The sequence below is a fragment of the Gopherus flavomarginatus genome, chromosome 6 (assembly GCF_025201925.1).
Source record: "Gopherus flavomarginatus isolate rGopFla2 chromosome 6, rGopFla2.mat.asm, whole genome shotgun sequence".
NCBI lineage: Eukaryota > Metazoa > Chordata > Testudines > Testudinidae > Gopherus > Gopherus flavomarginatus.
The window spans coordinates 43,986,334-44,001,192 of NC_066622.1; the positions used below are offsets into that span (position 1 = coordinate 43,986,334).

Below are 14,859 nucleotides of genomic sequence, written 5' to 3' on the forward strand. Positions count from 1 at the left end.
TAATATTCTTCTGAAAAAGGCTGTAAAATAGGTTCCTCCTTTCGCAGTAGAGCTGCTCCCTGTTTGTATTCCATCATCTGTGTTCACTCTACTTATTAAAGGAAATGCTTACTGCTATTAGTACTGCAAAGAGAAGTGAGCTGGATTTCTTCTAGTGCATGCATCATCAATGGAAGTGTTTAAGTAGGTTCCATTTGAAATCTTTTATTGTTGGTGACATGTGAACTGAAAAATCCAGCCTGACTTTCAGATTCCAGGATGAGTTTGCAGATTTGGCAGCTAAAAAGGTTATTTTGCTTGTAAACAGAAAAGGCTTGATCTGGGATAATTGAGAGAATAAATATGAAATCCCACATTGTCATTTTTACCAAGTCACTTCACAGAATAGAACTGCATTTTGAGGGCTTTTCCACAAATCTGTACTATCTGGTGTTGTGATTAGCAGTCATATCCCAACTGAATTCAGGAGGACTATACCAGTCCTAGGATTAGGTCCTAAGGCTGGGCAAAGCCCTAGAGAATGTGTTAAGGGAACCCATCCTACATTGGCAGGGGTGTGTATTAGGTCTTTTCATTCTCCAATATCTAATTCTGTCACAGATTAATTAAAAAGATGACATTAGTTTAGTCAAGTTCTAAAAATAGTGCTTTGTACATACAATTAAAGTATATTTTATCTCTCCCTTACTGCATTTGAGTTGCTCCATTTGTTCTCAATTTTGTTTTTTAGGCTGCAGCCATACTTTAAGCTGACAGCTTGAAGTTGTATTTTCTGTTATGACCTCTAAATTCCTCTTTGGTCAATAGGTTGCATGGATGTTCAATTAAATACATGTTTCTTATTTGGCTTATGATATCCAGACTGCAAAGCATTTGTTTACACTAAATTGAATTTTTCTGTTATTATCCTAATCGTGTAAAGAAATTCAAGTGGTTCTCTGAAATTCTCTGAGTCTGATTGTTCATTTTTTATGTTCAGTTGTTATACCTTTAGCAGATTTTGCTGTCTTACATTTTGATATTCTCATCTAAAACAAGAGTTCCCCACTACCACCTTTATTTTACCTTGAGAATATCTTATACAATCAAGAAAAGCTACAAATTTCAGCCTCTCGTGTCTTTATACTGACCATCAATTTAACATATTTTCAGGGAGTCTTTTTTTTCATAGCTAGTAATGCCCTTTGTGAAACCTTTACAAATGCTTTGTGACAAATCTAAGTTCTGCACATAATATTCACTGTTTACTTTATCTCTTGTGGTGAGTTCTTCAAACACAAAGACCATCCTCTCATAATTCAGACTGATAGAAATGAATTTCCAAAGTGTGTCTTCGCTATATCATGCAAAATACTTCCAAATATTTTCTTTACAACTGATAATGGAGTCATCCACTTCCCAGTTTCCAGGAATCTTTTGTTTGAAAATGCCTGAATAAATAAATTGAGATTTCACTTATTTCTTCCTCAACCTTTAAGCCAGTGATGAGGTAATAGAAAAATTAAGGGCTGCATATATTCAGTTCTGTTACTTTCATCTGGATTAAATAATCCCGTGAGACTAGTTGCAGGACTTTTGTTCAGCATCTGAGTCTGAGAAATCCTAGCACTTTCTAAGATACCCATTTAGAGAACAAATCTCTAGTCATGTGTAAAATTACATATACAAGAGCTTCTGTAAATGTGGTTTATATGGAAAATGGGGGAAGGTACAGTTCAGAAGATGTAAACAGCTATCCAAGGGGCCAAAAAAAAAGGGTTACCAGTTAGATTTATTTTTAATAACTAAAACTGTAGTGGAAACTGCACATTGAGATATTAGGTGGTCACATAAACCATGAGTTGGACTACTGGAATCAATCCTTAATGCAGATTTCACTACAGTATATTAAGTCAATCAGCTATTGAGTAAGTATTCCATGCAGCATATGTGCAAATAAATGTTTGTAACTGAAAGGAAAGTTTTTAAAAGATTCAAGTATCTGACTTGAAGATCTTACTACAAGCTGGTGTAGTAGAACTTTTTAGCTACTTTGGAACCACTTACTATACTGAGACTTTTGTCTGTGAGTTTAATTTTTTAAAATAAAAATGTGCATTGAAATATATTGATAAATTCAAAGAGACCAGTTTAAAAATATTTGAAATCGAAATCTATTACAATTTAAATGTTGAGCTAAATTTCTTGTTCGCCTAAAGAAACTTATATTGCAAGTGGGACCAAATCGTTATTTCTTGATTGTTGGCTTCACTTGAAACATGAAAAAAAGTTGATGTTTCTCAGATCCGTCACGATGTTTTCTGAGCAAGCTGCTAGTTATTTTTCAGCTACAAATACCCTTTGCTCCTGAACACCCAGTAGTTCTATTTGAGAGTAGTCAATCAGAGCTATTGAGAGTTATCAGTTGGTCTTAATCCAGAAAACTCTGCATTCTTAAAGTAAACTTTTTTATAGATTGTTCATTGTCAGTGTAATGGAGACTCTGGAGGTGTTTTCTCAGCGTGCACTGTAGATTCTCCATATTTTGCATATTTAGTTCCATCTCCTGTTCTTTAGAACGTTGTCCGATCCTCAGTTGTCTTTTAATAGTATTACAAACACCTTTCCTTAGCTCTCTGACAACATACCATGCAAAATTAACAAACTTCAAGGGACTGGACACAGCAAGTTAAAATTCTAGGGCTTAATAAACACAATACAGACCTTTCACATGGCCTTTCAGGTTAGCTTACTGACAGTATCATACTTGGGTCTTTCTTACTGCCAAGAAATTGAGATTGTTAGCAGATGGTCCAGTATATTCTTCAGTGTATCTTTTTCTTTCTTATGAGGCCTAGGAAGCATCAGAGATCAAATTCTCCCTTGATTTTTATTCACCATATAAATCAACTGACTTCAGTGCGATTGCATGGGATGAAGGTTGATATGGCCGAGCACATCCAGAGCTATCAGATTTTTAATTTCCACTTAAATACACCTCTGCCCCAATATAACATGGTCCCCGGGAGCCAAAAAATCTTACCATGTTATAGGTGAAACCGTATTATATCGGGGTAACGGTGGGGTAGCAGTGGCAAGGCTCCGACGATGATTTAAAGGGCCCAGGGCTCCCCACAGGAGCCAGACCTCCGAGCCCTTTAAAGTGCCACCCGAGCCCCGCTGCCAGAGCCCCGGGGTAGCAGCAGCAGGGCTCCAATGGTCATTTAAAGAGCCTGGGGCTCCTGCCACTGTGTGGCATCCTGGGCCCTTTAAATCTCCGCCCAAGCACCACTGTGGGATATAACGCGGTAAAGCATCCCCTCCCCCCAGAGCGTGAATTCGTGTTATATCAGGTTGCATTATATCTGGGTAGAGGTGTATTTGCTCAGGTTGTATAGAAGGTAATTAAAAAAAAAAAAAACCACGCCACTACGTTGAGTTAAAGAGCATGCATTATAAATAACCTTGATAGGTGAATTCTGCATGCATACCACAGAAAAATGGTTGGAGAATTTTATATATTGCAGTTAAGTTTGTCCACAGAGCTATCCCACAGAGTGTGGATGTGCATAAATTGATGTACTGAGTGTTGTGCTGTTAATTTGAATATGAATGACAGAACTTTAATGCTGTGTTAAAACTGTTGACATTAGAAACATTTAATTGTGGCTGAATTTATTCCTTGTGTTAATTTGTATTTGAACATTCAGCATTTTTTGCCCCATCAGAACATTACAAATACACTAAATACTAATTCATCCAAAGTATAGCATTTCATATTTATAACTTTATTTTAATTTTTGTTCATTCTTGCAAGATACTAATTGTAGTATTGTCCTGCTGTACTAAAGGTGCTTATTTGTGGGTAGTGCATGTCTTATTATTTAGATCATATTGCATGTTATTGATGCATGTTTGAAATTTGTTGTGTCCTTCAAGGCATGATAAGTGGCTATCCGCCAGTGCTGCCACCTTTGCAGGGCCCAGTTGATGGCATTGTTAGCATGGGCAGCATGCAGCCACTTCACCCTGGGGTGCCCCCACCCCACCAACTTCCGCCAGGTATGCCAGGCATCCCAGGCATCCCACCACCGGGTAAGAATGTCCACATTCACTCATTATTTCATCTTCATGTTCTCACAGTTTAACTAGTTGTTACAGAAGTTATCTGAAACTTGTTTGTTTGTAGCTTAACTGCTTGACTGTTGCTGAATGTTCCAGGTATGTCTAACTGTAACATATGTGCCATGCTGCGGAATATACCAGGTATATCCCAATTGTCCATTGAGCTTAATGGAATGTTAATAAATATTGGCGGAACAAGCAACAAAAGATTTACCTGGTGAAATATGACTAGTCAAAATCATGTTATTTGGGCATGTTTATTAGTAGCTTCAAACTGTGAAAGCAGCTTAGTTCTTATCCTTGTATTTCAATAGAAGGTACAATTTTTTTTTTCTAGGGCATAGGTGGGATTTCTTGTTGCCAGTGCCTGGTGGAAATCCTTTGTATCTGTGCATTGTTATTTTTTTAAATTATATTCAAAGTCAGTTTAAATCCACACAACTGACTATCTCTATGTATTAGCAGTAGGTCAGATAATCAATTACATATACATATGATAAGATTAGAAATTGTCATTGTTGTTTATTCACCAGATATAAAAGTGGAAGGCAATCCTCACCCTTACTTTGCAATCTATAAAATGACCAATCACAGAGCTAATTATAAAATTGTAAGCAATCTTACAAGTTAATATTAAATAGCCTTCAGTGCTAGTGAGTCAACAATATGTTATGTCCCAGAACTGGTAAGAACATTCATTTGAAGTACGTGTTGGTGAAGGGAATCAATCACAGTCAAAATCTTTGTTGACAAAGAACAGCATTTTTTCCCCATTTGTCTTTATTTTCACTTTTAAAATTTAAATTTCTGAGCAGAGCAAAAGATGAATGGTAATATTTTAGGAAAGCCAGGGAAATGCAAAGTACAGATAGTGCTGTTGTCTCATTTATGTTCTGGGACTTCTGGCCACTACCCTCTTTTATCCTCTTTACTGCTGCTCCCTTCCCCGTTTGCTCCCTGCAACATACTCCAATGCTGCCGTTTAAAATGTCGCACACGTTCAGTAGTTAAGCTTTTAATCTATATCTTGTATAAGGTATCTTGTTTGCCTTTTATTTTCCATTTGCAACTACAGTAGATGTTTACCTGAAGTCCTATTAACATGGTTATGTAATTGAATGTAAGTGGTTTAAAGAAAAACTCAGTCAGTATTAGATATGCAACCTGCATCCTAAACTGGTGTGCAAGATTCACATTAACTCCATAATATTAATGGGTTCAGTACCATAGTTTGTTGATAGACTGCAAGATACAGCTGCATCTCCTGCTCACCAAGTCAGGAAATTTAAGAGCTGGTGGTAGTAGTATAAAGGTTTGGTGGTGCTGCACTGTGCCATGTTGGTGTGTACCTTTAAGAGGTCACTTGTTCATTATCACAACTGGAGAAATGAGCATTATAGGTTCAGCATTTTAGAACTGAGAAGGTAGAGATTCAAGGAAGAAATAATAGACCTTGGACTGAAGGATCCTCAGAATCTCATCTGGAACAGAGTAGAGTGAGGGAGGGGCCATTCTTAGATGCTGGAAGAGGAGAGGTTTCTTCCATTTCCACCCCCCAAAATTCCCTAACATATCACATTATTTGCATTAGAAGAATTCTTACTTGTTACTCGATTTTTGTTACTGATAATACATTTGAAACAGGGATGTCATGAGTTTGAAAATTAGCTCAATTTATGCTTAAGAATAAATGCCAATGAAAAATTGCTATGGCATATGTTTTAAAATCAACTTCAATCACTGATGTAGAACACTGCGTGCAGATTACATCTGGTAAAATATTTGCATACATTTTCAGCTAGAAAATTAATTATATTTGATTATGACAAGATGAAGCAGTGACACAAATAGAAAGAACAGCATCAAGAGCAACTTTCATTAATCTGTTCAGGCCCAGTCATCTTCATGTAAAATGTCACGAACCAGATAGCTCTCAATTAAGTTTGTAAATTCATCTTTGAGTGTGACTTACCTGGTCTGTTTCCTGGTGCACTTCATGTAATAGGGAAAACGTGTAAAATATTTATCCAAATAATTGGAAATGCTTTATCATATGTAATTTCCAAAGTTAAAGAATAAGTGGCTAACATTAATCTGTTTTACTCTTAAGACTATGTAAACTAATCTTATCACTTCAGCATTAAGCAATGTAAAATTGCTTTTTTTATTAAAAGATTAATATAGTACAGTAGCATTAAAAAGAAGGAATTGTATGGTTTTGCTGCTGCTTGAACACATTTTATAATGTTGAATGTAGGGGAAATGTTGGATGTCACTGAATGGAACAAATCTATATTTCTTTTTCTTTTATTTATTAAAAAAGGGATGGGATGGGATGGGATGATTGCTTTCAAATAAGAGATGTATAGTTTGAATGATGAGATTTTGCAACTGGAAAAATGGAAACCAGAATAGAATCTCTTTTAAATTATCTTTTTTTGAAAAGCATGGGCGGGGGTGGGGAAAGAGTTTTAAACTGAGCAGTCTGCATCTCAGAATCATGCCTTTTTTTAAATCTAGAAACTTTCTTTTAAAAGCAATGTTGTATCATTATGGTGAATAAAATTAATTTCAATAGTAAAGATATGATATTCAGTTTTATAAAAGACAAAATGGCATTGGTCACTGAGATGAAATAAGACTAATTTTGTTTATATTTTAAAATGTAGGTGTTATAGGCCAAAGCGTTTCTTCCATGGTAGGCACTCCGGCACCAGGAGGTAGTCCCTTTGGACAGCCGGTAAGTAGTTTACATTCTTTATGAAACTTTAAAAGTCATATTTCATTATATTCTGGGTTAATATTGAACCAGTGTCTCCACAGTGTGCTAGTGAGTGCTATGATGCAGTTTGTCTTTCAAATGAGATGTAAAATCAAGGCATTTCTGACCGCTTATGTCATTGAAGATCCCATAGGCAGAGTATTTGTTTTTCTTGGCCAGATTCTAACTTGGTTACTTTAATTCTACCTAACAAAGTGCCCTCTGCAATTTAAATTAGGCAATATTCTTTTTTTCCTGTCCTAATTGTTGTGAGTCATTTTTGTGCACTGTGTAATTGCTGATAACCTATATTTTTTTTTATTTGTTTGTGAGAAGATTCCTTGCTCTATTCCAAACCATCAATAAACAGGCTGCACCTCCTTTATTTCTTCAAAAACTCATAAAACCAATAGACAGTATCTGGTTCTTCAACAATCAAGTCAGATTCTATTGATGATCAAATGTTCCTTCTCATTGATTAGTATAAGCCAATTGTTTGTTGGCCATCCAAATCATTAGACTAATTCTAACATTTTAGAGGGGAAATTATTTTGGACTTCTAGAATTATTTTGAATCTGTGAACCAGTCAGAAGGTAGTAAAGTGCATTTGCAACCTGATTGGTTAACATTGTTCCAGAACTCAGTATTGTTGACCTTTTAAGGAGATAAATAATGAAAACTTACTGTCATATGGATTTTAACCAATCATGAACAAGGATTTTCTTATGTGCAGTAGTGATTCTTGTGTGATGATGATTGTTGTTTATATTCTGGAAGTGCTCAGGGTCCCCAAAGAGGATCAGGCCCCATTGTGTGGTACAGCTACATAAGATGATATAGATTTTGCTCCTAAGCTTACCATCTAGTTTAAGAAAACAAATACTAGAAATTGCCTAACTCTGACAGTCCCTGTACCTGTGCACCTCATTGAAAAAACAGGGAGCCCTGTTTTGTGGAAGTTTCACCTGAAAATCTTTTTCTATTTTATACATTGAGTTGCCTGTGCCGAAGTCTCAACTGGTATTCATTCTGATGCTGAATTAAGAGACTAGCCTCTTGCACATCTTGTGGGGGACATGTGGTTATCTGAGTATTTCTTGGCATTCTTTGGAAACCATAGAAATGCCACCCTTTGGTAGGTATGGGGTTAAAACAGGAAAGTCTTCACATGGCCTTTTACCTGGCTATGTTTTTACATGGAGATCTGTGCAGCTGAACAAAAAAAATGCTCACTCTCCTATCATTTGTCATTTCAGATGGGATTGCTTGGGCCACCTGGCCAGCAGGCACCACCTCCATACCCTGGTCAGAGCCAAGCAAGTCAGCAGGTTATACAGCAGCCCACAACTCCAATGTTTGTCTCCCCTCCACCAAAGACACAGAGGCTTCTTCATTCTGACGCCTACCTGAAATATATTGAGGGGCTTAGTGCTGAATCAAATAGTATTAGCAAGTGGGACCAGACCCTTTCAGGTAAGGCTTCTACACTAAAGTAAGACATTGGGAGACAGAATACATTTTTATTATTTTTTATCTGGTTATCACAGTCCTGTCTTGGTAACCAGTTATAAAAGCAGTTGTAGATTAAAAAGGATATTTGTTGACACTTTAAGAGTGCAGCAGGAAATACTCAGCTGAAATAAACACAAAACTTATTTGTCCATGCTACTTCCATTAAAGTTAATGGAAGTCAGATGACTACATTCACATCCTTAATATATAGCTTGAAATTACTGTTTTGGCTCCTGTAATAACAAGATGACAGCGTCCCTTTAAGGATGCACTGTTGACTGCAGAAATATTAATTGACTGTACATTGAGATAAAGCATGAAAGAAAATTCAGCACTGTTGTTTACGTTAAACGCAGCAAAAGCAGGCAATACAGTTTTTTGCTAATTCCAGGTGCCTTTGTGAAATGCTGCAACATCCTGTTTTAACAAGAATTTAAAGAGTTTCTTTGTTTAATTTACATTTAAAAAAAATTAGATGTTGCTGCAATGCTCAAGATTTCATAAATATTTTATTTGAGATAATGTGGTGTTTGTGGAGGATGAAGTATTGATTTAAGGCCCTGATCCTGGAAATTGGATCTGCACAGGCCTGACTTCTGCAGCCATACAGATCTTTATCATTGAAGTAAGTGTGAATCTCCCCACACAGATCTAGTGGCAGGATCTGAACCTGAAATTGCTACCAATGGATTGTTGTATACTGATTGTCAGAATCGTGGATCTAACTGAGAACTTGTTAAAAACCTAAAGTTTAGATTCATTTTTAATTAAACTAAAAGGATACTACCTGATCAGAATGTTTCTGCTATAGTAAATTAGCAGCATTTAAAGTATAGATCTTTTTGCATATTCACTGGACGTTAATGCAGGGGATGGCAATGTCAGATTCTTCATGCAGCTTCCAAATTGCCTGTTTTGGTTTTGTAACATGAGCAATTGCTTGATATTGACTGAGGAGATTATTATGATTATGTTAGTGTAGTTGATCTATGAATCACAAATCAAATATGATCTATAGATTCAGTGATTAAGGCAGTTGTTTTTGCCATCAAGTCTCCAAAGGCTTTCGAATATGTAACAGTTTAATAAAAGTTTACTATAAAAACAAGTTTAGTATAATAAAGTTTTGGAATAAAAATGTTAGCATAAAAGTTTAATAAAATATTTATTCAACTAATTCAGTCCCAGCAACAGAGTACAAGTGTATCCCTCTCTGTTTCTCCAGCGTTGTTATTTTACATTTTAAAATAGGTAAAGAAGGCTTGTACAGAACCAGAAGGTATTTTAATAAAACTATGGATCATTTAATAATAAAATACATGCATGCAACCATAACAAAAATTAAGGATATAAGATGAGCATACCAAAACTCAGTAAACTAATTCCTTTATTTTAAAAGTGTAAGAAAGAATAAATTTAAATGTTCTGTATATTCTTGAGGGACTGGAGATGCGGGGGTAGGGGGAAAGGAAAGGCGTATAGTAGAATTGTATTCCATGTTATTCCAATATGATGAGAAATCTTGGAGGGGAGGCAGGCAAACCAGTTTAAAATGAGGCATGAGGTAATTAGGCTGTTCCTTAATTTTTCAGCACGAAGACGCGATGTACATCTATCCAAAGAACAAGAGAGCCGTCTTCCTTCACACTGGTTGAAAAGTAAAGGGGCCCATACCACAATGGCAGATGCACTGTGGCGTCTTCGAGACTTGATGCTACGAGACACCCTTAATATCCGTCAAGCATACAATATAGAAAATGTTTAATCACATACATTGCTTTCTTCTTTAATACCAACATATAAAGAGTTTTGTGGAACAATAGCTGTTTTAGTTAATGGCTGGGGAGAGATAACCAACAATAATTTTTATTGCATTTTGCTGTACATTGCAAGACCATTTTTATATAAGGACACTTTTAATAAGCATCTTTCACTTTGTTATATTAAGTTGACTTTATCAAATACACAAACTTTTGCATATGTTCCCTTTGTTTAAAAGGCAATTTCATATTTGATTATAAGTGTAGTCAAGGTTTCATCTTTCTTGTACTTATTACTGAGAATCTAATGCCATCAGTTTTTTTGTATAAAAAAGAGAAAAAAGCAAAACAAATAAGTGTTTACAAATTAGTTTGAAAAATACAATGGAATGTGAAATTAGTCATAGTTTACCTCATAGAAGAATGTGTGTACATGTGCTTGTGTGTGTTAACCACTTCCAGCAGAAATACCAGTTGGATGTGAACTGAAAGGCTTTATGTAAATAAAGGTAAAGGGTGCATCAACATTAGCAACAATTGGATCTGTGATTAACCACCAGCGCAGCTTCACTGCTTGTAGCCACAGTGGAAGTACTAGTGTAGAAAGGAGACAGATGTGCTTACTGCTGTGTTGTCCAACTGTGTCCAATTATTTGATGGTGTCAACAATGGCCATTGAGATCGCAGATCAGTAACAGAATACACGTACAAACTGAACCACAAATAAATGCATTGGAAAGGTGAAATGCTTTATCTGCCAAGACCTGCATTCAAGGTTCTGTGACATCACTTACACGTATAGCAGAGTAGGGATCTGCATTCCTTGCATAGGTTTATGTTCATTAATATTTGCTAGAGAAATGCAGAACTTTGACTTAATTTAGGTCTTGGAAGGTAAATAAAAGGGGGAAAGATTGCAGCTGATTAATTTTAAAATGATTTTAAAATCTATATATGTTCTGTTAATGATTTGGTACTGTAAGAGATTTTTGTATACTTTTTTTTTTTTTAAATGTTTCAGTTCACTATAATGAAAGTATTGTAGTATAGCTGGAGAGAAATTTAACACATCATTCTAGCTTTAAAATAAAATACTACAGCATGTGTAAAATCAACACAATGTGTACCAGGGTTTATAGGTAGGACAAAATAGGTTGCTTGCATTGCAACTTTTTTCTTCCTAATCACTACGTACATATGGTGTGTTCTGTCCACATTTCAGGGCTGTGACTTCCTTCTGTTCAGAACTTGCCAGACAGTTAAAAACAAATTAACAAACAAGCTTTTTGACTGCAAAGTTGTTTATCAGAGCCAAATACTTTTATGATACTTAATTTTTTTAAATGATTTTGATATGCAGCAAATAAAAAAAAATGGGAAAGCAAAATTACTTACAAATCTTCTGCTAGGGTGATCAGTGAAACATGTATCCAAAAGAACCAATCTGCTGATATTTTCTCATCTAACAGAGTGAAATATTCATCATGTGGAAATGTATTTTAAAAAGCACTGGAATAGAAAAGTCTTCCTTGAGCACAATGTGCATATTTTCACTTTAAAATAGTCAACATTTTGGTGCCTAGTTCAGTGACATGCTTTGTAGTGATGAGGAAAATGTGATGTACAAGTATAAATTGTGATTGATCTTACACTATTTGTTAAATTTTTCAGTGATTACTGGAAACATTCTTTCATATTTTCTGGTAGTCATTTAAAGATCCAGGTCTTCAGACGTGATACTAATATGAAGGAAGGGGAAACACTATGGAGCGAGAGAGAAGTGATTTGTAAATTTGAGCCCTACCAGTAATAGGACTATGGCACATATACTTTTTATTTAATGTAATGCCATTTGTAAACAACCAACTCTAAATTTAAATTTAATATAAAACATTTTGCAAATATATTAAACCTCCACAATGTACAGTATCATTTTAATGTACATTTAAATGACCATAAGCTTTGCAGATTTTAGCAACAAAAACAGGACATTGAGCTGAATCAGACAGGCAGCACGTCCTAATTTTTGAGTATTTAGAACCATCATGAACTGTATCACTACAATCAGATTCTCTTATTGCTAGACATTAACAAAATTACACCAAAGAGCCTGGATTTAATTTTAGTTAAGTTATTTTTTATTTATTTTTTAATTTTTCTTTTGGGCACTGGATGGGACTCCCTTTGGAATCTATAAATCTCAGATCTTTAATTTGTCAGAAAGGTCAGTGTTGAACAACCTGCAGCACTGCCTCTTTCCCGCTGTAGGGAGCCTTCGCCGCTCCTCCTAGCCCAGGAGCAAGAGATTGGAACTGTAAACCAAATCCTGGGTCTCCTGCATGGCAGTGCAGAGCACTACCATGAAGCCACTGGGCTGGCCCTAATCAGTTATATTAAACTTTTTATTTATTTCAAAATCATGTCTCTGTATATTGTGGGCATTTCAGTGGAGAATGCAGTAAAATTTAGGATTTACAGTTTGATGGCTACAATCTAGAATTATTTTCTAACTCTGAATGGTTAAAAAAACGTGCCTCTCTTTGGGAGTATTTGAACCCATAATTTGTATTTCACCATGATTTACTGTATTGGCATAAATGAAATTTTCATATTAAAAAAAAAGGATGCATGGGAAATGGTTGGCTTCTGTGAGAGTAAAAAATAGATTAATTTAGAATCTGTATTTTAGTAAACTACCTGGAGGCCGTTAATTGTTCATCTTCTCTTCCCCAGTCCTTCCCCCTAATCCCTCCCTTTCCTTCAAGAGAAAATTTACTGTTTGTGTAAAAATTTTAAAGTTGGTGTTGGTGACTTTTCCGCATATGTTTTCGGACCTGGTTAATCCATGTTTGGTTTGGTTACATCTTTGTATCCAAAAAGTTAGGGATAACCAGGCTTATAAAATGTGTGTACCATCAATTTGTTTGAGGCTTTTTAATTTGAATAAAAATAGTTTGCAAAGTGATTTGGATTAACCAGGTTTGATTGTCCCATGAAGACTTTAGTTAAAATTTTATTTCAAGCAGCTCTGACTGTTGCAAATCCAGATTTCTATCAAGACTTTGGGGGAGAAGGTGTGTGTAGTTTTTTTTGTTTTAAGAATCAGTAGAAAACAGCATTCAGATTGTCCTCTACACAGTAGGAAATCCCTGGGCTGTACTGCCAAGGACAGTGATGCTGAACGATACAGATCCAATATTGAGCCATGTCGGATATGACCTTTAGATCAGCAAGAACTGAAGAGCAGTCACCAAAAGAAGCAAACCAGTGGTGATTGGCATGGTAGGATTTAAACCAACCCAGGCTGTCATAGCACAAACTGGCAGTATAAAAAATAAAAATAAAAAATCCCATGATTCCAATTAAGCCAAATTATAATACTAATGGTGAAAAAAGCACAGTCTGTCTGTAAACCTGATATTCAAAGACCTTTACCTAACATTTGAAATTGCAATTAAAAATGAGGATGGAAATGTTTTCTAGTTTTATTTTTTAAAAAAATGTACAGGGACTCCTATCTAAGGATCTAAGTGTCTGGCATAAATTGGAAACACAAATCATGTCAAATAGCCAGCAGGACACACAATGTGATGTTTTTAAGTAATTGAATTAACAAAAGTTAATGGTTCTCAAGAGAGGAGACATTTCTTCTCAAGAAACATAATGTCTGTCAACTTTTTAAATGGTCCTTCACAGCGAAGTGCCACAGGGGCCTGTACAATCCATTTGAGCAGGAAATTTCCCAAACTTCAGACTGTTTCTGCTTGAAAACTCAGTTCTTATATTCCTATTACTTATGCTATTTGCCATCAAGTCTAATTTAGATCTTAATGATACAGTGGAGCAAAATTACTGCTGACATTAGTGGGCCCAGATGAACTGTGGAGCTGTGGCTGCTTCAGCTAGTGCTGAATTTGATTCAGTGTCTCATTATTAAAGCAGAGCTGGCAGCACTACCTACAGTTAAGATTGCCCAGCACTTTTGCAAGACCCTGTTTTCAGTTACTTTGTCAGACTTTTTGCTTATTGTGCATATAAAGATCGTTCCAAGGGTGCAGTCACACATCAGGCTCCTTCAAGGCTTTTTCTTCAAGGTACTGGACTACTCCACGGAATGCATGAAAGATCAAATGAGGGTTTCGGGACAGGTAATCAACTCTTTAAAATGGTGGTCAGCCCAGATCAGCATCCACTAGGTCATGCCGATGAGTCTTCTAGATCATTTGATGCTCACAATCAACGCCAGCCTGAAAGGCTGGTAAGCATACTTGGGGTCCCGAACAGCTCAAGGCATCTGGAACCCAGAGGAAAGGACCTACAGCATAAGCCTCCCAGAACTAAGACCAGTCAAGCTGGTGCTACGATGGTTTCAGTCCAGCCTAGAAGGAAACTTAAGTCCTGATTCAGGTCCTATAACATGACCACGGTTGCTTATGTGAACAACCTAGGGAGGAACAAGCCCCGTTTTTTGGACCTGATAGAAGTGAAATTAGGACTACTGCTACAGCTCCTAAAGAGACAGGTCATCCTCTCACAAGGTCCTCTTCTTCAGTCATCCAAACTAGCTGCACCTAATAGCCTTGTTATTGAAAGGGAAGCACTAAGGCTTGTCCTCCAAAGTCATCAGGACAGTTCAAGAAGAGTGGTGACCTTAAAAGCATGCCCCTTTATATGGACCAAGTTCTGAGACTGGTGCAGGATCACGAAGCTAATCCTAGGAA

The 14,859-nt window shown here is 36.2% G+C and overlaps 1 protein-coding gene across 26 annotated transcripts in view; it reads left to right on the forward strand.

Annotated features, from left to right (window-relative positions):
• The window catches only part of PBRM1 (polybromo 1), an 84,486-nt gene extending 71,383 nt beyond the window's left edge, over positions 1-13,103 (forward strand). For 19 of the 26 annotated variants that reach the window (XM_050957675.1, XM_050957681.1, XM_050957676.1 and 16 more), the window contains 4 exons: positions 3,919-4,074; positions 6,774-6,844; positions 8,123-8,339; positions 9,971-13,103. In XM_050957675.1, the coding sequence (XP_050813632.1) occupies positions 3,919-4,074; positions 6,774-6,844; positions 8,123-8,339; positions 9,971-10,143 (617 nt within the window). In that variant the 3' untranslated portion in view covers positions 10,144-13,103. The remainder of the gene's footprint in view (positions 1-3,918; positions 4,075-6,773; positions 6,845-8,122; positions 8,340-9,970) is intronic. The other 7 variants (XM_050957690.1, XM_050957691.1, XM_050957697.1 and 4 more) reach the window with 1 other exon arrangement.
• Positions 13,104-14,859: the final 1,756 nt, after the last annotated feature.